Below are 24960 nucleotides of genomic sequence, written 5' to 3' on the forward strand. Positions count from 1 at the left end.
TATATTTAGTTACATTTCATTAATTTTCTTTCCCCCCCGTCTTGATTGGTATCGAACGGTATCGATGTGAGTGTGAGTTTGTTCATGTGTGAGCGCGGGGCGGGTCGGCAGCTGTGCGTGACTAGAAAAGGACAAAGCTGGCTGCCTTGAGGGTGTGTGTGTGTGTGTGTGTGTGGGGGGGGGGGGGGGGGGACCTTTCATAGCCCCCGATTCTCAGAGCGATATGAATCTCAACCGTTGTGACGGAGAAATATGGAGAGAGAGAGAGAGAGAGAAGCACAACTGTGAGGGAGAGGCAAAGGGGGCAGTTTAGACTCCTGGGATTCCAAAGCAGTGACCGTGAAAGTGCTTAGATAAACAGAGAGAAAGATGGCAATGGTGGAGGAGGAGGAGGAGGAGGAGGAGGAGGAGGGGGGGAGGTGAGGCGGGTGAGTGAAGTGGTGGAAGAAGCAACGGAGGGAGGAGAGGATGAGGAGGGAGTCGGCAGGCAGGCACGCTGTCGGGGCGAGGAAATGAGACGGGCTGAAAGAAAACAGATGCGAACGAAAGCGAGTCGAGAAGTTTTTAAACTTTAGTTCTCCAGGAGTCTGAAGAAGGACCAGTTTCACTCTCTTTACTCCTTAACTCCTTCGCCTCTCCAGTCGTTTTCTGCCCGTATTCTCTCCCTTTCCCTCTGTTTAAATAATTCAGGGCTGTTGGCTGTATTAGGGCAGGTTTCCCTGACATGTCTTAACAGTGTGTGTGTGTGTGTGTGTGTCAGGCCTGACTGAGTGAATGATGGACCGATAAGACAGCTCCACTTCTGCTAATGATCACCAAATAATCAGACGCAGAGGGAAAGTGAGGAAGTGCACACCTGTGCTCCACGTCCACCGCAAACCTTCACACCGTAGAGAGAGAGGGAAACAGAGTGTGAATGGGAAAGAGAGAGGGAAAGAGAGAGAGGGAGAGTATCTACAGCATCTGAAGTGTGACCCACTTAGTGAATAATGGATTCTCCAAGTCGACTCTGATTTATTGTATGCATGTATTTGCTTTGAGAGTGCCCTTTTCACTAAAGTGAAGAGTGCATCTGAGTAAATGTGGGTCTTTGTAGCCCAATAATGCAGGTTGGACCTCGCTGAGAGACCAGAAAAGTGTCGTTTTTGGCGCAGATTTATTTCGATGCCAGTTTCGACGTCTCTGAAGGGGTCCAGTCTCTAAAATGATGAATTTTTTTGACGACGCGAGAAGGAAACGACGGCTCTAAATTAACGACGGCGCAGAGGGGGGAGCGGCGACGACAAGTCGAGACCAACGTGGGATTAGAAGTAATGATTATTTTCCATCACGGATTAATTTGCTGTTTTTGGGGGGATATAAAATGTCAGGGAATCGTGAGACGTCTTTTATCTGCTTTTGTGTGATCAGCCGCCGAAACCCCAAAGATATTAGTTTTTTAATAATATTAAATGGTGATATTAAAACACACAAGAAGCTGGAGCCTGATTTGAGATGTTAAATCTGAGATTTTCTTTCTTCTTCTAGCTTCTAGCTAAAATCCTCCTAATATGTCACAGCGACTCAGGAATAATGTTCATATAACAAACTGAACTCACCAACAACAACAATACAGACAAAATATTTGCATTAAAAAAAAATATTTTGCAGACTGCAAATCATGTTTACGTTTTGAAATCCTGGTTTGGCATGTGGCGCCACCTTATGCAATCATTGCAGTCAGTAGAGTCTCAGCTGCAGAGCAACCACGGGTTGCCAGTTACGTCAGAAAACGAAACCTAAAAGACCTCGGTATTTTGAATTTGAATGTAGTAACCGTTTTTGGCCACATTCTTACATATGGCACCTTTAACATTTTGCTCTCTGTATTAAATTTACATTTTTACAAAGACTTAATTTCAAATTGATAGAAAATAGTTTCCTTATATCCCAAAAAAGTACCCACACAACTAACCTTTACTCTAAGTGTTGTCATTTCAAACCTACAACATTCATTTATGTGCACCTTTTGTACGGCTTATAGCTCCACAAGGCAAAGTTAGTCCATAAACGTGAGACAAATGATGTTGACACAGTAAATAAGTCCGGCTGCCACTTTTAACTAGCAATACACTTTTGATAGATTTCATAAATGGCTTTGAATCATGGCTTTTTGTGTCCACCCATCATCAGCTGTCACCTCCGTCCTTCTCCTGTCAGTGTCTCAGCAGCAGCAGCGAGAGCTACTGTAGCTACACTCAGGTTTATGTCTCCGAGCTCTGGCACCTGTACAACATCAGCCCTGTATTTACACTGCATCTCCATTTAGACTGCAGAAACATGGAGAGCACTCATTACTCTGAGGTTTAGGCTGTCCGGACGGAGGGATGCACCACGGCGAATGAGAGTGAAGGATGGATGGGTGGGGCTTTGGCTTGGCAACGATCCCGGCTCCAATTGGTTGTTGTCCTGGCAACGGCACATCTGACCTTATTTACCCCCTCGTGGCGTACGCACGCTATGCATTTCTTTTTCGATGCACACTTCCTTTTTTTTTTTTCTTCTGCATGAGACCTGAAACTCTTTTTCCCTCTCTTCACGTTCTTCTGAAAAGTGCGGTCATCTTTACGCTGAGCAGGTGTCGAGACACACCAAACACCTTTTTAAAGGGAGGCTACATGTGTAAAACGTGCAGTGTCTCTGCTCAAACCGCCGCAGAAATAAAAATGATCCATTGGCAGCAGCGTTGCACTCCTGTCCATTTTATATTATCGTGGACGGTAATTTCATAGTCGCTGGAAAGGTTATTTTAGGATGGGACCAGACCTCACAAGGAGAGAGAGCTGCTTCTATGTGCGGCTGAGCTCTGCCACAGCGGAGGAGGACGGTACGGTGATCTCCGCCATATCAAAACGGTTCCCATTGATTCTTTTCCATACTGATGCGTCCCGTGGACCCGAGTTCTGCAATCTCCTTTCAGATTTGATGGTCATCGCTGTTGTGCTGCTGAGTCTTGGAGGAGAAACCTATGCAGTAACAGGCATGAAAATAGTCTGTCTTTACCTGAGACTGGGAGTCCTTTAGGGCCTGAAGCTGCAGGTGTGTGTGTGTGTGTGTGTGTGTGTTTGTGTGTTTGTGTGTACGTCTCAGTGTTTTATCGCTATTTAAATTGATAGGGTGTGCAGCTCTGTGTGGCAGCCTGCTGATTTTAGCAGTCTGAATGAGGGGTTGAATGGTGTGAGCGCCCTATGCCTTCTGGTCCATTAATGGAGCCTGCAGGGCAAGAATGCTGCAACCAATCATGTCGTCCAGGTTCTACACGTACACCCACAGCTATAGTGGCCAGCAGTTATCTGTGTGTCTCTGTGTGTGTGTGTGTGAACAGGACATCAGCATTTCATTGATGTGATGGCACAGGGGTTTCCCCTGAAAAAAAGATCAAGACTGTACATAAGAAAATACTTCCGCTTTGAAATCTGACGTCTAGGACGTAGGACACAAGTAACTCCACTTGTTGTCATTTATAACATCGAAAATTCCTCGAGGCAAAAAAACTCTGCCTCGAGTATTCGTTTAATTCCTATCTCGTTATGCGGCCTGCTGTTCAGTGCAGGGGTCGCTGTTCCACGCGGACCGCTTTAGCAGACGCACGTCCACATTTCAGCCGTGGCTCGACGGCAGAGACGGGGAGTGAAAACAGCCCGTAAAAAAAGGCAGAAAATGTCCAAAGCGTGCGACCATTTCACGCTTCACGGCACCGCAGACTACAACTGGCGTACCACAACAGCACGTCCTCGAAGACTCAGCGTCTGAACCCTATCTAGCTTAATAGGGTTGTAGCTTAATAGGGCTAATATGTTTGTAATTGAGTATTCTACCTATTATTCCTCGATTATTGAGTAATCGGACAACAAAATAGATTGGATTTTTAAATTTTTTAAAATAAATGATAATAATTTTGCGTTTTGCATTGGTGAATACTTGATTACCAAAAATATTCGATAGCTGCAGCCCCAATTTAGAGAAAAACTGATGACGATAAAGCATGTTCAAGTTCAAGGATCTTTATGATCCCCTGGGGGGGAATTAGTTTCACAGTCCAACAAAACAAACACACCAGATTACAACAGGTCATTTTGAAGTCTAATCGCTGCAGGGACAAATTAATCTCCTGGTCTGTTCTAGTCGTGTGTATATCTGCGTCTGGAAGGGAGCGACCTGCACTCTTCAAGCAGGAGGTGGTCTGGATCTGCCAGGATAAGTCTGGCCTTTTTTTTTCACTGACATCACCATATGCAGATCAGTGAGGTTATTTAAGGCTGTGCCAGCAATTTTAACTGCATACCCTGACAATTCCCAACAGTGAGTGTCCATGTGTATAGTACACTCTCTCTACTCGATGGGTTGAGATCCATCTCAAATTAATGCAGATCGCCAAGTAGACTGAGATGAAAGTGATGGGAAAAAGTTGGTGAAGAGTTCCCATTACATCCACATTTAAGATCAGGAGTGGTAGAAAGGAAAGAGAAGCGCCTAACGGTCGTACACGGAGCATAGCTCCACTTCCTGCTGACCTTGAATGAAGCAGACACACATGGACTCACTGAGCATAACAAGCCTCAAAGAGTAGATAAGAGCAACAGCTTGCTCCTAACACCCCCCCCCCCCCCTCGAGTCGCTATCTCCTCGCTGTGAGGAGCGGTTGATCACCGCGTTGGCCACAGTTCGATGACACAAAGACGCGCGGGGTTCTGCGGTTCTTCGTCCTGAGGGTGTGAGGGAGGTGGAGGGTGCTAAAGGGGCCAGCTGGACAAGTGGGTTGGTGGAGGAAGGGGGGGGGGGGGGGGTCCCAGATGGTCAGAGGTAGGGGGTGAAGTCCTTGTTTGTGTGCACTGAGGGGGGAGTAAGCACCAGGTTAGACACAACATTGGTGTTTGGGCTCTGGACGCAGCATGGCTTTGTGCCGGAGTGGAATGGGGCACCAGTAGTGTAAGGGGTCCGGTATGTGGGGGGTGGGGGGGGGGGCTCATCCTGCTTAGTTCATGTCCATGCAGAGAGAGATCAAGTGTAAGACGAGAAACAAAGAGAAATGTATTGAAGTTGCAGTAATGGCTAAAGTCGTCCTCTCACTCTGTGAATGCAGAACTGCAGTGGTTGTGATTTCTTTTCCTGTTTTTCCTTCAGAATGTTGGTTAAAAACCTGTGGATCAGGGAGTCAAAGAAAGCCGGAGGAAACAAAGCTCTCTCTTTTCTCTTAGTTATATGCCTTCCTCCTTTTTCCCTGTTGTGTCTTCAGGGTCTTTTTTGTCAGGAACCTCTCTCATGTCATCAATTTCCCGTACACTCGTGTTTTCCCATTATGTTCTCCTTTGATTCACCTGCTCATATCTGTGTTGTTTTTTTTTTGTTGTTCCTTTGAAAACATAACAACTCTTTGCTTTCATGAAAGACATTTGTATTTTTTCTTCATTCATTCATTCATTCATTTTCTTTAGTTGATTCCTGATGCTGATTGCGCAGTTATTTCTGTTTATGATGCACAGCACTGTGGAATACTTTGAAAAACTGCCAATAAATGTTGTTTTTTATGTATGAAAAGGCAGTTTGGGTTGTAAACATTGTACATCATGTGAATGTACTGAAGTTCTCTTAAAGGAACAGAGAAAAACAAATTCGCTGCCTCAGTACTTCCCATGTTCCATGTCTACAGAGTTGCATACAGTACATGCCAGTGTCTGCTTCAGTCCATGCATATGCAGCAGATGCATATGTGGTTTTTGGGGCTGTACGTGGACGCCCACAGAAGTTCCTTACATGCCGTCAATAATGAGAGAGACCATAGTGAACCCCAGTGGACCTCAGCGAGGCGTGACATTGGTGAAGTTTCCACGTTCAGTATCTGCAGAGCGTCTCTTTTTGCATTTCTGCAGGAATGTGCACGGTCACGATTCCCTTCGGACTAAATGAGGCTCAGCGTTCAATGTGCGTTCTCTGCCTCACATTCACTTCCAGTAACGGTGATTTCCCGACAGCGGTTTGGCCTCAGTCGTGTGATCTCGTATTCTTTGCGCACCGAGGAGTTGTACATTTGTTTGGGTACTTGACGGACACACGACCTCAAGCGTATCGCCATGGTTACCGTTCTGTTTTGACCTACACGAGCACTTGCCACCGACTGGACTGGAAAGTGTTGCTCACACACATATGGTCCTACGCAAACTATGGAGATACTGGTCATCTCCATAGGGTCCCGCATAGGCGTAGAGGGCTGCGAGCATGAATGATGGATGATGATGAAATTTGTGTCACATGGTTCTTAGTGAACCTCTGCAGATGCATGGATGCACAAAGTATGACCTAAAGCTTAGACTGCTGTTCGGCAGCTTTATAGAGTAAGTTTGTGTTACTTGGGGAAAATCTAAATGAAGGAAAATCCATCCATCCGTTATCTACCGCTTTATCCTCCACCGGACGGTCGGGGGGGGGGGGGTCCTGTGCCTATCTCAGCTGACATAGGGCGATAGGCGTGGTACACTTTGGACAGTTCGCCAGTCCATCACAGGGACACATATAGAGACAGAAACAACCATTCACTCTCGCACTCACACCTATGGTTAATTTAGAGCAGGGGTTCTCAAAGTTTTGATACCTGAGGGCCAATTTAAGAACCCAACGTTGGACTGAGGGCCGCCAATGTAAAAAGGAAAAAAAACAGTATTTTGGCCATTGTTCTTACCTTCTAATTACAGGTTAATACCAAGTAGCACATTTCTGTTACCATATATTTACTGGGTAAAAAGCTAGTAATTGGGGGCTGTAGCTACCTGCTTATTACCAGCTTATAACCCACTTAAATTCACCATATAGAAACCAGGTAAATACCCAGTATTTTTGTTAACACTTATTGATCTGTATCCAGTAATGCCCAATAAACATTTAACAAGCTTAGTACCTCCTGGATTAAAACTATCAACTGTAATTCATTGCAGGCCGCCTGAAATGTTTCTGCGGGCCGCCATTGGCCCCCGGGCCGCACTTTGAGAACCAATGATTTAGAGTGACCAATTCACCTAATCCCCATATGTTTTTGGACTGTGGGGGAACCTGGATAACCCGAGAAAAACCCACGCACACACGGGGAGAACATGTAAAAGAAGGACCAGTATTAGCAGTATGCTAATATTCTCAGGGACCGTATCTTTGTAACCCCGGGTCCGATGTTCCCCGCTTTGTATGAGACCGGGGAACATAGGACCCCTTTCTCTAAAAAAGGGTCCTATGTTCCCCGCTGTTCACCCAAAGGGTCCTATGTTCCCCGCTTTGTATGAGACCGGGGAACATAGGACCCTTTCTCTAAAAAAGGGTTCTATGTTCCCTGCTGTTCACCCAAAAGGACCCGGGGGACATAGGACCCTACCCTTAACCTAACCCCTAACCCTAACCCTAACCCTACCCTAACCCTTAACCTAACCCCTAACCCCTAACCCTACCCTACCCTAACCCTTAACCTAACCCTACCCTACCTTACCCTAACCCTTAACCTTACCCCTAACCCCTAACCCTACCCTAACCCCTAACCCCTAACCCTACCCTACCCTAACCCTTAACCTAACCCTACCCTACCTTACCCTAACCCTTAACCTTACCCCTAACCCTAACCCAAACCCTTTACCCTGGAGCTCCACACCCAGGCTTCCACAAAGTGGGGAACATAGGACCCGGGGAACATAGGTACGACCCCTATTCACCATTCGACCTTGCGTGCGTTATTTTACATTTTCCAGGAGGAAAAGGCTGTTTAACGGCAAGAAATTGTGTAGATTTCAGTTGGTGAGGCTCTGTTTTCTTTCTTGTGTCCCCCACTGTGTGCCATGAGAGAAAAAAAAAGTTAAATAAAGTTTGACACCAGACCACCAAGAGCCTTACACCAAATACTGTTTCTACAGCTCACGCCGTAGAAGCCGAAGCTGTGCCCGTCCACGGGTGACCCCACGGCGCGCTGTGCTCGGTCACCATAGTGATTAGAGTCAGCAGGTCAACCTGCTGTGATTAACCACTGATGAACTTGAGACTCCAGCACTGAGCCTTTCGGCCTCCTGTCATCACTACACGGAACACACAGAGTTTTTTTTTCTGCTTAGCATACCATCACAAGCATGAAAGTGTTTATTAAAAACCTCCCGTGATACGCCCCTGCGATATGCAAAGTCTCCTGATTCATTTGGGATGCATGGTATAGCGTAAGCGTGTTCTCAGCATTTTTCATTGTAGTGGAATATTTTATCACAAATGTTTATAGCGTTAAGGGCCCCAGTGTGTTCTGTATGCGCAGTCTGCAGCTGCCGCGTGTGATGGAATATCTGTTCAGTATTCCCGAGGCCGTGTAGTCGGATTGTTGCTCCTTTAATTATTCTCTCATATTAAAGGATCAAAGGTCTCTGCCACAGTCGAGCCCCTGAATTTCATTAGAACCGTGCACGCGCACAGCACACTTTAAAAAAAAAATGCTTTTGTATGTACATTTACATGGGCACACATCGGCAGGGCATCAGTTATGTTCAGTTTTTGAATATGATTTCCGGATATTATTTTTTTTAAATGGGGGGGGGGGTGGGGGGTTGCTTTTCAAGTTCCCCACTGAAAATCGCAGCATGTTGTTTTTGATGTGACTGCTCGTGAGATTTTTTTTTTTATCAACCAAGAGTTTGCACAAGAACTCAGAAGGGTGTCACTGATCACCCTCTGGCGTGAAGGATGGAGCATGTTTTATTCTCGAGTACTTTCATGTCCTGCTGTGTGTGACCATGTGTTTTTCTTCTGTGTATTTACACACCCACACGAGCTTAAATGCAGAGCTGAAACGATTAATGGATTATTAATCGATTACTAAATTAATTGCCAACTATTTTGATAATCGACAATCGGTTTGAAGCTTTTTTCATGACTAAAACAAGACTTCTGATTGTTTTAGCTTCTTAAGTGTGAATATTTTCTTGGTTTCCACATATAACAAAGAAATGATTAAAACTGGATAATTTTGGTTTGTGAACAAAACAAGACTTTCGAGAACATCGTCATTTCCAGCTTTGACAAACGCTGATCAACGTTTTTTAAAGCGGACCTAGACCGGAAGTTCCAATTAACGCTGTTTTTTTGGTGTGTATCTGCGTCATTACCTTGTTTACGAAGCCCTGAAGTTTCAAAACAAACAGTTCAGCCACTGCTGAGAACGCTGTGTTTTATTGTAATCACGGGCTCAGTGAGATCTCTGAAAAATCTCGGACCGGTTATGTAAACAGCGGAACAGCAGATCCTCCTGCTCCGGGCACTAGTCCGGGCACATCCGGTTGCGTACATTGAACCGCAGAAGAAGAATAACGTCCGTTGTGGAGGTGTTTCACGAGCGACAGTGTCTTCTGACTCTGGGTCTGACTCCGGGTCAAAGGTCGTCAAAGGGACTGCGGCGGGGAGTCGTGACAAAACTATTTTTAAACATTGTTAAAACAATGTTTTGTCAATGAGTAGCAGTGCATCCACCATTCCAGAGGGGGGAGCTGTGCTTCTGAGAGCGGGTGTGCTGAATATGTCACTTCCCGGGTATTGGCCAATCACAAGACAGTTGGAAAGCCGGGGTGAGAGTTGAGTCTGAAATATCACAGCTGGGAAACACCGTCAGAAAAGAGAGATTTCTATCGGCTTGTTTACAGCAACGAGGAGGTTTTTGACCATAAAAACAAGTTAATGTATTTAAGTAGACCTCCATAACTAACATATATGTGCAACAGGACCACTCTATGTGACCTTTAACATTTTCTGACCAAACGATTCATCGAGAAAATAATCGCCAGATTAATCGATTACGAAAATAAACGTTAGTTGCAGCTCTACTTAAATGTGCGTTCTTGTACCCTCTCCCTTGTCTTTTTACGACACTGGACCAAACCGGTCGTCCCCTCCTCGTCCACAGTGTTCCCTCACTTGATAGGCTGCTCCAGCTCCGTGTTCTCTGACACCCACAGCACCTTGATGCTCCCATGATGCCCCGTGTGCTGTCACTGCACTCTGCTGCACGGTGGCTGGCAGAACTAGGAGGACGGCGAGTTTAATTAGAGTCTACCCACCAAGCCTACCAGGGCCAGAACGATGGGAAAGGGAGAGGAAGAAGAGGGAGAGAGAAAAGTGGGGGGGGGCTGACAGTTTGACATCAGTAGAGCACACCGTCTCTGTAATTGCTGCCCGTGCATACAGTATGGCGTGGGGCTGGTGTTGGGAGGCTCGTGTGAGGCCTCGCGGAGGAGAGAAATGAGTCAGAAATAGGAAGTGGGAGCGTGGACGAGATGCAGCTTCTGAAGAAATGGATGAGTTTGTGAAGGAGGAGGAGGAGGGAGGAGAAGGAGGTGGAGGAATGTAGATCGGAGGAGTTGGGTGGTGGAAAAACGGGACCTGAGCGGCGAAGAAGAAGCTGCGGGTGACTGACGTGTAGAGCAGCGTGTTGACACAGCACACGCCTGTTATTACACGCACGCACTTCGCACACAGCGAGTGCACCTAAGCAAACATCTGTGTCTCTCAGAGAGGCTCCAGTAAAACACCGTAGGTTATATGAAGAGAATATGTGATGTGTGTGTGTGTGTGTGTGTGTGTGTGTGTGTGTGTGTGTGTGTGTGTGTGTGTGTGTGTGTGTGTGTGTGTGTGTGTGTGTGTGTGTGTGTGTGTGTGTGTGTGTGTGTGTGTGTGTGTGTGTGTGTCTGTGTGTGTGTGTGTGTGTGTGTGTGTGTGTGTGTGTGTCTGTGTGTGTGTGTGCGCGCCCGTGCACGGTCTCTGGCTTAGGCGTCTTGTCTTGGTTTTTTCTTAACCAAACAATTTAGTGACTTTATCCTGCTGTAATTAACACACACACACACACAAGTGAATAGAGGTATCAGCCGTGGCCACACACACATACACACACACACATTTACAGCAGGGATATTGATCAGGTGACTGTATGTGTATCTCAAGCAGGGGAAGCTGATCGATTGTGTCCTGTCCTGTTGATAGATCACCAATTCTGCACGCTCGCTACTGAGCAGGAAAAGCAGGAAGCAGTTTTGTTGAGACCTGCCTCCAGGTTCTCACCTGCAACTATAGGTCTAATTCGATAACAAAATATAGCAGGTGTGTCAATATATATATATATATATATATATATATATATGTATGTATGTATGTATGTATGTATGTATGTATGTATGTATGTATATGTGTATATGTATATATATATATATATGTATGTATGTATGTATGTATGTATGTATGTATGTATGTATGTATGTATATATATATATATATATATATATATATATATATATATATATATATATATATATGTATGTTGAATACACACTTTGAGACGCAACATGTAATTGGTTTTAAATGTTTTGCCTCATGTTTCTGTGTTTTTTTGTTTCCTCAGCATCCACGTGGAAGCTAATTTGTATTATCAGATATTATACATATATACACAAAAATTGTATAGGTGACCCCAAACTTTTGAATGGTAGAGTGTATGTATATATATATATATGCGTATATGTATATGTGTATATATGATATGTGTATATATGTATATATGATATATGTATATACATATATGTATATACGTATATACATTTATATGATGTGTATATACATATATGTATATATGTATATACTGTACATATATGTGTATATACATATGTGTATATACATGTATGTATATACATATATGTGTATATACATGTACGTGTGTATACACGTGTGTATACACATATATGTATAAAGATTATTAACTGATTTCAAAATGTTATTGCGGTGTCTTCATTGCCTAGCTCTACCATCACATGATGCACACTTTCTGTGCCTTTATGATCCAATTTCTTGCACGGTCACACCTGCAATCAGGTTCAAAGTTAACAGATTTCATATGTTTTTAAGTCCTGTCACATGGCTCCTCTTTCCCTGCGACCATCGTCTTGTCATTTCTCCTCTCACCGCTCCATCCGCCTTAAACCCTCTGCAGAGTCGCTGGACCGTCTCCTGTCACGTCTATCTGTTTCATTTCAGTTTTCATCAGTTCTGTCTCCTCCTTTTTCACTCAATTCTTCCACCCATTGATTCTTTTGGTCTCCTCTCTGTCTGCCTGCTTAACTTTGAGAGTACTTTGCCGCCCGCCGCTGCTGCCACCATCGCCGCCACCTCTTCCTCCCCATTCTCCGCTCTTTTTCCCTCCCATGTTCCCCTTCACTGACTCCCACCACTCCCTTCCTCTCTCCTCCGCTCTGTCACCCCTCTATAAAGACTCCCCCTGACAGAGCTGAACATTCTGCCAGAGCCACAAACTGCCCCTCATTCTTGTTCTCCTACATTTCATGTGAAGAGACCAATTAAAGTCAGTTTCCTCTTCATCTTCCACTCCGTTGTCCCTCCCTCTCAGCGTCTCTTGCTCAGACACTCTGGGGCTGTTAATTAAAACACTTTATGTTGGTTTTTTTTCCCACACCTGTTCATCTTTGTGTCTTCTCCTCTGGCTTCTCTTCCTCTTGAAACTCTTGAAGCAGATTTGTTTTCATCAGGCTCCCTCCGTAATTTTCTGGGCCCCCAGCTCATTTCGCCCCATCACTCTCATTTCTCCCCTCCATTTCTCACACATTTCTCCCCTCATCTTGTCATGCTCCTTTAATCTTATTTACCATCCATGTACGTCTCTCTTTCTGTGTCCTACACGTGCTTCCTGGAGTCTTTATCTGACGCTCTTTTTTCTCCCATATTGGTTCGTAAATGGGTAACTTTTTGTACTCCGGCTGACAGAAGAGAGAAGGAGCATGCATTATGCAGCCCTTTTGTTCTAATGATGCGGTGTTGTCCAGAGTTGTTGTTACGCCTTAAGCCAGTCAACCTTGACTGAAGACATTGTTGTGCATGCACATGCACGCCCGCTGTGTGTGTGTGTGTGTGTGTACGCACCAGTGTTCATCTGTGCAGCAGCAGATAAAAAAAAGGCAGAGGGAGTCAAGTTTATTTTACACTGAATTCCCCTCAGCGCTCTTGAAAAGCATGCAAGGATTTCTATCCGTTGCTATAAACACTCGTCCGTTACTGTCTGGAAATGAAATTGCCTGTCATGATTTTGTCTCGACTCCCGAAACATTCTTTAAAAACCAGGACTTTGCATCGTCCCCCCTGTGTAATTGTTATATGTAATATTGATCAACTATCTGTTTGTTGAAACAATCCATGTTCCCTCAGGCACAAAGGAATTAGTTTCTCTGTCGGTCTGTGTTTAATCACCGCGTCTCATTTCGCTTCAGTCAAATATTCCTGGATGTAATCGTTACATGAAATATTAATGCCCGTTGTCGTTCTGTCTCCCAGGTTAGCGTCTGGTGATCTGTCCATCCAGGTGAATCTGAACGACTACCTGGACATCTACTGTCCTCACTATCCCGACAGGGAAACCCTGGGACCCGAGCAGCCGGAGGAGCTCGCCCTCTACCTGGTGGGAGAGGCGTCGTTCCAGGGCTGTGTGGAGACCAGGGGCGCCATCAAGAGATGGGAGTGCAACAGCCCCTACGCCCCGTTTGGACCGGTGCGCTTCTCTGAAAAGATCCAAAGGTTCACACCCTTCTCGCTGGGGTTCGAGTTTCAACCCGGTCGTCACTACTACTACAGCTGTAAGTAATAGTTGTGTGCTTGTTTTTCATCTCTTTAAGGCCTTTTTCAAGTATAAACACCGACGTTGTCAGGACCAGTAGTCGTCATGACGTTACGAGTTTTTGCAACAAAACTACAGAGTTTGCTCGGCCACTGCTAAGAACCTGATTTCTCAAAGAACTTAAAGTAGCTAAATACAGGTTCCAAGAACCATTGGGCCAATTACAATTCCCTCAATCTTAACCCTCAGGCTCAACCCTTAATCTTAACTGGCCCTCAAAACCAAATGTTGAGGGTTATTTTGTCACTTAGAAATGGGACACCCCTTAAATGCAGATACGTCTTCAGACTGCAGGGGGCAGAATAACGCGAAAGCTGCGTCCAGTCTGTCAACTCCAAAAAAGAAGAAGAAGAAGAACACATTTACGTCAGGATTATTTATTACGATCCGTTTGTCAGTCAAGTTATTAGGTTGTCAGTTAGTTATAAGATGATACTCATACAAATACCACAACCACGGACATATTCAGCTGACAGTTACCACACACCACGACTTATTGAAAAGTAAACCATAGCAAACGATCGCTTGTCCGCACCGGCCGGCTATTGACAAAAGATCGTAAAATAAAAATAAATGTTGTGCAACAATGACGTCATTAATCCATAATATGGGCCTAAACTAAGATAATACAATGGTTTTCATCATTTTTATATCTCTATTAACAAAGAAAATACTTAATTTGTAGCGTACTCGTTTCGCTGCTTTCGACGCCATCTTTGTTATGTGAAAACACGCAATGCATTCTGGGTAGCCCTTGCTCCCAAGGGTGGTCTCGGAAAATCTCAATATTGAGGGCGACACAGCCCTTAAACTTGGCCCTCAACTTAATTTTTCTGAGGATCAGGACAGCACTTGCACTAGAGGGAGGGCACATTTTTGAGATTGAGGGTTAAGCAAGGAATTGGAATTCACCCATTCTCTATAGCGACACGTGTGGCCATAAAGCCTCCTTCCTATGCTCATGCCTACAAGAGCTCGTAACAGCCACAAGCGTCCAGCCTGGAGGGCTGCAGCTTAAAATGTTGAATGATGAGATGAGATGAGATGAGGGGTTTCTGTTGCAGTCTGTGCTGTGCTGGGACTCAGTCATGTGTTGATGTTAGCAGACTCCAATCGTATGAAAACTTCAACACGTCGCTCATTACCCACTACTTTGGTAACGGAGGGCGAAAGTCCACCGGAGGTCGCATAAGATCACGACTTTAAGAAAAATCCAGCCCAACTCCAATTCATATAAATTCTACTTTGTTTAATTCACTTCATGATCTGTTCATTCACTGGCATTCAACGATATTAATGCTTGAATATTCTCACATACAGTCTCATTAAGGCTAGGATTAGGCCTTAAATCAGTGCAGTGTGCAAGCCTGTGTGTGTGCAGTAGACAGAGCTGCAAACCTAAACCAATAATTTATTCATTTGTAAACTGAGGGATTCAAAGAAAAATCTATTTATTGTTTCTGAAATATCACAATATAATAACAATCACAGTTTCCTGTATGTGAAGATGACAGAAACCAACAGGATCTTGGACTTCACAGGTTTTAATACCCAACCTCTGGTCATGAGGTGTACATAATGAAACATGACTTAAAATAACTCTTAAATATGTAAAATTACCACTTTTTTTTTTCTTTTTAAAAAACCTTTAGTGTAAAAATGATTCTTCACTCGAGGCGCCATACGCTGAAGTAAAACAGCTGTAAAAGAGACAAGATGTGTAAATATTTGATGTTTGAATTGATCGCGCTGTGCAAAGACACCTGGGTTAAAGCGTGTGAGCAGACAGGCCTGGTCTTTGTCAAAGATGAAGCATATTTAGCCCGTGTGTTTTAGAACGAGGTGTCATTGAGTGTTGGCGAACAGGTAGCACGGGGCATTAATGGCTTCCATAAATAACCCTTAGAGCTGTTACACAATTTCAGCGATGGTTTCCCTTCCTTTTTTACTCCTCCGTTTATTTCAGCCCGCCGAAGGGAGAAACCGGAGCGAGAGAGACAGGCAGAAGACGGCTTAGTGGCTGTAAAAATCAGTTTACATTTTCTTTTCTCACTTTTTTACAACTCCTGGTGTCACTCCAACCAAGAGGGGAGGGGAGGGGGGGGGGGAGGACATGAAACAAGGCGGAGAATGAAAGAGTCAAGTGAATGCATCGTGTGGAAGGGTGACGACAAAGAGACGGAGGGAGCGCAAAGTGTAGGAGGAAGAAATGGAGATCAATACATGACGACAGTGAAGGGGGGGGGGGGGAAGAAGAAGGAGACTGAGGTAGAGAAGCGTGGAGGACTGACAGAGGGAGAGAAAGAGCAAAAGATGGACACAGTCTGACAGTACGGGAAGAGGGGGAGGGGGGGGGGGGGGGGGGGTAGTGTGAACGAGGGAGGCCCGAATCTACGCCGGAGAAAGAAAAGGGAGATCAACAAAAGCAACGGGGGGAAAAAAGGGATGGATGAGACTGAGGGAGAGAAAGAATCTTTACATAAATTACTGTTGCGGTCCAAAGGACAATGGAGCATTGTGAGGGCATGAGAGAGCGCTTCCACACACACACACACACACACACACACACACACACACACGTATGTATGTACACATGCACTCACTGGGCCATTGTGGTTGTTCAGACCAGTTCACAGAAAAGCAACAATGGCCCTCACCCCCCGCGGTCGGGGGCCGCATCAGGTTCACGGCGATTGTGTGTGTTTTGTCCACATCAAAGATAAGGCGTAAAGTTGGTCCAAATGTCTGGCTCTGGGGTCCGCGTTGAATGGGCCCCGCAGCACCGGAGACAGTATAATGGCATTAGCCGGAGGGTTGAACGGAACAATAGTATTAGAAACACTAATGGCATTAGTTGGCTCAGTCTGAGCCGGGCTCAGCTCCGCTCTCCAGCTCCCACAGACCGTGACACTGACGACCCACTGTCTCTGCCTCTCTGTGACCCACTGCCCAGGACGCTGACCCGACACCCACTGGTTCTCCGCGTCTGGATCCCCAGGATCAACAGGAAACACCTTGATATCCTCTGATAGTCAGCTGCTCGGAACATGAACCCCCGTTTAACGGGTTATGGCGGTGGCGCAGAGGAAAGGAAAATAATCCATTACAGATTTAAAGGGACAATATGTAGTATTTATGGGTTTATATAACCCAAAATCCACTTTTTTATACATATTATGTGCTCCTGCATTGTCTAGTCGCTGTATAATATTCTTTGTTTAATTTTCGTAGTGTTTCAAAAAGTAATTTAAAATAACATGGTCACGGGCCGCGGATGCATAGCCACTGTTAGCAGCGAGACGCCATGTTTCTACCGGAGCCTGTAAGGACAAACGCGAGAGAACAAATCAAGCGTCTCTTTACTTGTAGCGGAAGTCCCGCCTCCTCTCTCTCCGCTTCGTCTGCTACGGCCGCGGTAGCTCCGCCCTCTCCCTCACCTCACGAACCTCATCTGCTGACACGGAGAAAGACGACGAGGACGACATTTGACCAGCTGAGGATACCGTAGCGCTCAGGGAAGGGAGGGGGTGAGCAGAGGAGCAGTACTTTGTTGTAAATTTCAGCCTCTCCTCTAGATGTCACTATAAACAACTTACTTCCCCTTTAAAGGTGCATTATGTAATAAATCTAAAGCAACTGGCCATAAAATCCTCCTAATATGTCACAGAGACTCAGGAATAATGTTCATATAACAAACTGAACTCACCAACAACAACAGTACAGACAAAATATTTGCATTAAAAAAAATATTTTGCAGACTGCAAATCATGTTTTGAAATCATGTTTTGGCATGTGGCGCCACCTACCGGCGTCTACCAATCATTGCAGTCAGTAGAGTCTCAGCTACCGAGCAACCACGGGTTGCCAGTTACGTCAGAAAACGAAACCTAAAAGACCTCTGTATTTTGAATTTGAATGTAGTAACCGTTTTTGGCCACATTCTTACATATGGCACCTTTTAACAGAGTAGCGTCTTTTAAACTGCAGTAACTAACTTATAAATGTATGTTACACTCACACGCATCTTTTAGAGTTGAATATTTGTCACCAAGCCAGATTGCGTCCATTTGTTTCCCCTCCAGGCTCTGGCTCTCGTTTAAACTTTCAGTGACTCTCTGGAGAAAGATGAAGGGAAGTTGATCAGGAAGTCAGAGATGTCAGGATACTGCATGTCCTCTCCCAACTCTTTCCGAGCTCATAAAAAAAAAAGCACGCCCGGAGCATTATAAGGATCAGATATAATTCAGTCTCTCACGATATATCGGTCTCTGACATGGCAGTTCACAGAAACCGAGTCACGTGACATCCACAGCTCGATCAGATGCATATAAATAATGTTGCGCTGAGTCTGTTCATGAAGACCAAACACGGGCAGAATATTCTCATCAACAACAACACACTGCAGCTTTAAACAGTCAAAAATAACCCTGTTTGTGCTTCCTGGCCGGGTGTGGTGAATATCGTCCCTCTGGTTTTCTTTAGTTTTGGGATGAAAAACAAATGTCGGACGAGTTGGAAAAAGATTTAAGGCTCTGTTTAAAAAAAAAAAAAAAAAAAAAAGCCTTAAGTTAATATTTAATGGCTTTTGAATCATATCAGCTCTAAAAACATGTCACGGTTCAGCCATCAAGGTCGTCATCAGTGTAAACACAAAATCCTTGGGCTGTTTTTTTTTGTTTTTCCCCATCTAGTTTGCATGCAGGAGATAAAATAAAGGACATATGAGAATGAAACTATGAGTTTTTTCCTACAGCTTTAGTAATCAAAGACAAAAAAACTGTCGTATAAAGTCCAAATAGGAAAACACAGCATAGTACAGCAAAGTGCGTATTAAACACCAACCGTAAAGAGTCAACAATATTTATCGTTTTTCAGTATTTCTCATGAAATAGGAAGAGAACCATGTGATCTGACTAAAAACACAACAGTGTGACCTCACAAATGCATCAGCGGCACCTTAGAAAACCTAAAAAAAAAACAACCTTGGCAACATTTGCCAGTGACATTACACCTGTCAACAATGATGGGAAATAACAATGATGTATCGACAGAGTGTTTGAAATCTCAATTTACCGCTCGCTATGCTCGTAAACCACCGATTGTCTGTGATACAGTGAGTCGTGAATGAATGACTGAATGAGGGAGTGATCAAGTTTCTGGGAGTTTCAATCAATTTTTAATTCCCTGTATTTCTGCTGCGATGTCTCTGCGAGAGCACGTGTTCGTGTCGTGACTCGTGTTTTCTTAAAAACGCAAAACACTGGACTAAGTGCATTTTGAAACTATGCAATCGGCAAATCCCAAATGCTGTAATGTATTTATTCTATATTATATATGTTTACTGCAGATTAAAAATATAACACATACATCATATCTTTGTTCTCATCCTTACGTTGAATGTAGAGAAGTCTGTGTTTAAAGGCGCCATATGTAAGAATGTGGCCAAAAACGGTTATTACATTCAAATTCAAAATACCGAGGTCTTTTAGGTTTTGTTTTCTGACGTAACTGGCAACCCGTGGTTGCTCGGCAGCTGACACTCTACTGACTGCAACGATTGGTAGACGGCGGTAGGTGGCGCCACATGCCAAAACATGATTTGCAGTCTGCAAAATATTTTTTTAATGCAAATATTTTGTCTGTACTGTTGTTGTTGGTGAGTTCAGTTTGTTATATGAACATTATTAACCTGAGTCTCTGTGACATATTAGGAGGATTTTATGGCCAGTTGCTTTAGATTTATTACATAATGCACCTTTAATAAAAAGCAGGATCCATCAACAGAAATTGAATACAGTATTTAAAAATTAGGATTTTCATTGATTTATTTTGATAATTTAATGCCAACAACTCGATGTATTTAGACGTGGTGAAGACAACCTGCTGAAGTTCAAACCCAGCGTCAGAATAAGACATTTCTATCACTTTGATACTGGCATGGTTGAAAAAAAAACTGCTGATCGACTGAGCTTTTCACGCTAAACCTAAAAGTCTAGTGTTTACAGAGACTGGTCTGAAAGGAAGAGAACATATCCAGTGTGCTGCAGTTCTCTGGGTAAAAGAGCCTTGTTGATGTCAGTGGGTCAGAGGAGAATGACCAGGCTGGATCAAAAATGACAGAGAAGGAACAGTAGTAGTCAAACTGTCACTAGTTACAGCGAAGGTCTGCAGGACACCACCTCTGAATGGACCATGCTTCAAAAACTTCAGATCGGAGGACGACTCCTGACACCTCATTAGGTTTCATGTGTTCCTAATATGTCAATTAGTGTATGTTACACACTGGTTCTTCTTCCATAGAACGTCTGCATGTCCTCTGTGACATTCAGTGGGTTGCATTATGCAAATTAAATCACCATTAAATCCTGCACACTGGTCCTTTATAATGTTGTGCAATCGTGCGGTTACGCTCTATCAGGTTTCACATCGGCGACGGTAGCTCAGTGGTAGAGTGAGTTGTCTTTTTATTTAAAAATAGAAAGCATAAGAACATAAAACTTGTAAAAAACAAATGATATACAGAGCATGGTAAAAACCCATAAGAAGCAAACCAAACAAGCTAAAACAACGGGAGTCCAACTCAACCTGTGGTAAAAGCCATGTAATAATAGTAGGTTTTTAAAGACGACTTAAAGGGGAAATAAGTAGTTTATAGTGCCATCTAGAGGAGAGGCTGAAATTTACAACAAAGACCTGCTGCTCTGCTCACCCCCTCCCTTCCCTGAGCGCTACGGTATCCGCAGCTGGTCAAATGTCGTCCTCGTCGTCTTTCTCCGTGTCAGCAGATGAGGTTCGTGAGGCGAGGGAGAGGGCGAGCTACCGCGGCCGTAGCAGACGAAGCGGAGAGAGAGGAGGCGGGACTTCCACTACAAGTAAAGAGACGCTTGTTTTGTTCTCTCGCGTTTGTCCTTACAGGCTCCGGTAGAAACATGGCGTCTCGCTGCTAACAGTGGCTATGCAACCGCGGTCCGCGACCATGTTATTTTACATGACTTTTTGAAACACTACGAAAATGAAACAAAAACTATTATACAGCGACTAGACAATGCAGGAGCACATAATATGTATAAAAAAGTGGATTTTGGGTTATATAAACCCATAAATACTACATATTGTACCTTTAAAATGCTCAACAGTCTGAGCTCCTCTAATGTTTCAGAGTCATTCCAGAGCTCGGTCACCTCTGGTCTGTAACTTTGTCTTTGGGACGTCTAAAAGCAGCTGGTTAACCGACCTCAGCGCTCTGACTGGACTGTGCGGGTTCAGCAGTTCAGCCCGATATTGAGGTGCCGGCCCATTTAAAGCTCACATAGAGTGGTCCTGTTGCACATATATGTGAGTTATGGAGGTCTACTTACATACAGTAACTTGTTTTTATGGTCAAAAACCTCCTAAGTTGCTGTAAACGAGCCGATAGAAATCTCTCTTTTCTGACGCTGTCCTCAGCCGCGATATTTCAGACATAAATCTCACCTCCAGAAGACAGACTGTGTTGTGATTGGCCTGCCAGCGTAGAGCCTTCCCAACTGTCTTGTGATTGGCCAATACCCAGAAGTGACATAATCAGCACACCCGCTCTCAGAAGCGCAGCTCCCCCCTCTGGAACAGTGGATGCACTGCTACTCATTATCAAAACATTGTTTTAACAGTGTTTAAAAATAGCTTCTTCACGACTCCCCGCCGCAGTCCCTTTTATGACTTTGACCCAGAGTCAGAAGACACTGTCGCTCGTGAAACACCTCCACAACGGACGTTATTCTTCTTCTGCGGTTCAATGTACGCAACCGGATGTGCCCGGACTAGTGCCCGGAGCAGGAGGATCTGCTGTTCAGGAGAAATGCTGTTTACGTAATTGGACCGGGTTTTTTCAGAGATCTCGCTGAGCCTGAGATTACAATAAAACACAGCGTTCTCAGCAGTGGCCGAACTGTTTGTTTAGAACCTTCTGGCTTTATAAACAAGGTAATGACGCAGATACACACTAAAAAAACAGCTCTCTCAAATGACCCATTTTACAGTTGTACAGACTAAAAACATTTGCATTTATAGATGGATTGCAGAGAGAATATTGAACTAAACTAAATCAAATTGCAGTATCTAAAAAAACTCCCAATTTGACATGTTCCGTGTATCGTGCACTGGACGATTAGAGCGATGATGTTGTTTTCTTCATTTTCCCGTGTTTCATCTGTGTCTGTGTGTGTGTGTGTGTGATGAGCACATGTTTTAGCCACCGTAGATGTTGACAAACGCCATAGTCCTCCTGTTATTACGTGGCAGCGTAGCATATCTGTTGAGATTACAGACAGAGGTTCGGGCGTCTCAGACTCGGCTTGTGCGGTTTTGCTCCCCGTCGAGTTCGCAGCCGTTTGTGAATTATTCAAATATAAACGGCCTTTTAACTGCACTTTCCAGACACATTTGTTCCGTAAAAGCAATGCTAACCCCGACAGCTAATATAGTTGACGTTTCGCCCGTTTTCCCATGTGAGCCGTGATCACGATTGATACCGAAGCCGTTTGCCCTTCTCTTACCGCCGCGAGCTCAATTGTTTGTATTTTATGGTTTTTATTTAGTCGCGTAGATAAGTGTGATCTGTGGTCGTCTCTGCGATGCGGGGAGATTGTGTTGTTCTTTATCCCGCCGGGAAACGACAACTTCGAACTTATCGGAATAGCATTCTCGGAGCGGCGGGGGAGTTTTTCAGAGAGCAGATCTGATGGAAGTATTTCGTCCACCACAAAGCGAATATCTCTTCCGTGAGTGTTGATTATTTATTGCTTCCTTATTTACACGTTTCTTCTTCTTGTTCCTTCCAGCTCTGCCCTCAGATGAAGGCCCTCCTCTGCCATGTATGAAGCTGCGCGTCACCGTGTGCTGTGAGCCCAGTGAGTCCACTCCTCCTTTTCATCTCGTCCTCCTTTTATGCCTCCTCTCTGCACACCAAGAGACTGTGATATATCAGCTCAGTGCAGCAGCACCATGTTCAGGCCGCTGCTCGTCCCACACTCGTCTCCTTCTATCTTTCTCACTAACGCAGACGCTCCGATTCCTTTCGATCATTAACTTTGGAATAATAGACTCCATTCTTCTGCCCTCATTGGCTTTTAATCCTGATCACATTTTTAAAGCTGCACTATGCAATTTTTTGGTGATTTTTTTTCTTTTTATCGATTGCTTTGTCATAACGTTATTTATATCCTTCATGTGAAAATGCACTCCGACAAGCAATACTATCAGACCTGACCGAGGGGCGCATTTGTGTGTATGTTGTGTTTTGTTTCTGATATTTTTCTACCACTGCAGATAGACAGAGTTGGAAAGTAACGAAATACATTTACTCAAGTTACTGTATTGAATACTTTCTTTGTGTATTTTGTATTTTTTAAGTACAATTTAAAATCAGGATTTTTTTGTATTTTACTTGAGTACGTATTGACTCAAGTATTGTACTTAATTACTTTATAAATCCCATCCGTTACTGAGTAAAAATAAAAATTCAGCACAATGAAGACCTACAGGGGGAAAATATACACCAGAACCAGACCAATGATGATGAATGATGCTCCAAAATAGTTTTGGAGTTTCTGACCCCTTGTCATATTTCTACTACCCTCACACCCCACGCAAAGTAACTAAGTAACTTTTACTTAAAGTACATTTCAAATGAACTACTTTTACTTCTACTTGAGTAATATTTCATCAAAGTATTAGTACTTTTACTTGAGTACAATATTTGAGTACTTTTTCCACCTCTGCAGATAGAAGTTGTATAGGGATGTTTCAGTCACATGATTTTTAAAACATACTCTTTTATTCTCTATTCTCTTTTACCAATACACCAAGTTTTTATTCCCTCCTCCCTCAGGTGTAAAAGAAAATGACTGCCTTACTGAAATGTAAGTTCCATTTAGGGTGATTTTATGCACAAATAGAAAATGCACATAAAAGCAGACTGATAGGCCGCTTTTCCACTACTCTCTTAGAAATAAGGGTTCCAAAAGTGTTCTTCTACAAGGGCTGAGGTTCTACCTGGAACCATTTGCTTTCCCGAGGAAAGCGTTTTTCAAGGGTTCTTGTTAACACTAATGGTTCCAGTAAGAACCATTTTGATCCAGAGAACCCTTTAAATCCCCTTTCCCGAATAAAGGGTTTTAAAAGGGTTCTTGGTAACACTAAGGGTTCTCCTATGAAGACAAGCTGAAGAACCTTATATGGTTCTACTTAGCACTTTTATTTCTAAGAGTGTACGTGTACAACCCTCATGGTTTAGTTGAGTTTCCGGAGTCATCACAGCACGGCTGCATGAAACTGCCGTGACTTTTACACACGAACACACGCAAACTAGTGACTTGTAAAGCAGTTCATTAGAATCATTTTATTAGAAAGATGTGTTCAGTACTCGCCTCATGACCGGAGCACAGACTCCATCTGACACAGAGTCACTGGACTGAAATACAGCGTCGGGGTTTGCGATGCAGCTCGGCGGACTGCTTTGTCAACTGATGAGGTTTTAGACATTTCCTTTGGTAATTGTTGGCGATCAACCCACGTTTTTTTAGGATTGTTAAGTCTTTTTTAACTGGTGTACAGTTGGGCTTTGTTCGGTTTGAGTCACGCTCATGACTCTTCCTGGTGAGCTCGCTTGGAACCAGGAACCAGGTACTATCGCTAATGGAAACGCAAAATAACCGCGTCGTGCTGATGCGAGTCGAGTCGCGCTCGTGGAAAAGCGGCTATAGCGACACACCGAGCGAGTCGTGCGGAGCTGATTGATGTGAAGTCATTTGACGATGATTTGAATGTGACGGACATTTGATCATATTTAAAGGGTCTGCACTAAAGTTTTAAGTATTACTCACCTTTTAAAGGACACCTCTCTGCTCCTGCCACCTCTACCGCCATTTTTTTTTTTTTCAAAGCCTGCCTGTCTTTCTCATTCTCCCACCCTCCATCACTCTATCTCAGTGTGAAATTCCCAGAGTTGATCTAATCCAGAGCCCGCCTGGAGTAACGTTAGTCTTCCAGTCCAGTGAGCTGCCTGTTCCGGTTGGGAATGTTGCCCAGTCACTGTGGGAATCCCTGTACAGTGTGTGTGTGTGTGTGTGTGTGTGTGTGTGTGTGTGTGAGCATTTCGACGTGTATGAACGGGTCTATGGTTCTTTGCGTGTGTCCTCTGGCGGCTTAATTTGTCAAAGTGTGTGTGTGTGTGTGTGTGTGTGTACAGTTATGTGTGCGCACATTTCTGA

The 24960-nt window shown here is 44.1% G+C and overlaps 1 protein-coding gene across 1 annotated transcript in view; it reads left to right on the forward strand.

Annotated features, from left to right (window-relative positions):
• efna4 (ephrin A4) overlaps nt 1–24960 on the forward strand; it is a gene marked incomplete at both ends in the record, with an annotated part of 49866 nt that overhangs the window by 13915 nt on the left and 10991 nt on the right. Inside the window, 2 exons of the mRNA XM_083895202.1 lie at nt 13372–13670; nt 22531–22599. Of these exons, the coding sequence (XP_083751328.1) occupies nt 13372–13670; nt 22531–22599 (368 nt within the window). The remainder of the gene's footprint in view (nt 1–13371; nt 13671–22530; nt 22600–24960) is intronic.

The sequence above is a fragment of the Microchirus variegatus genome, assembly GCF_963457635.1.
Source record: "Microchirus variegatus genome assembly, chromosome: 1".
Lineage (NCBI taxonomy): Eukaryota > Metazoa > Chordata > Actinopteri > Pleuronectiformes > Soleidae > Microchirus > Microchirus variegatus.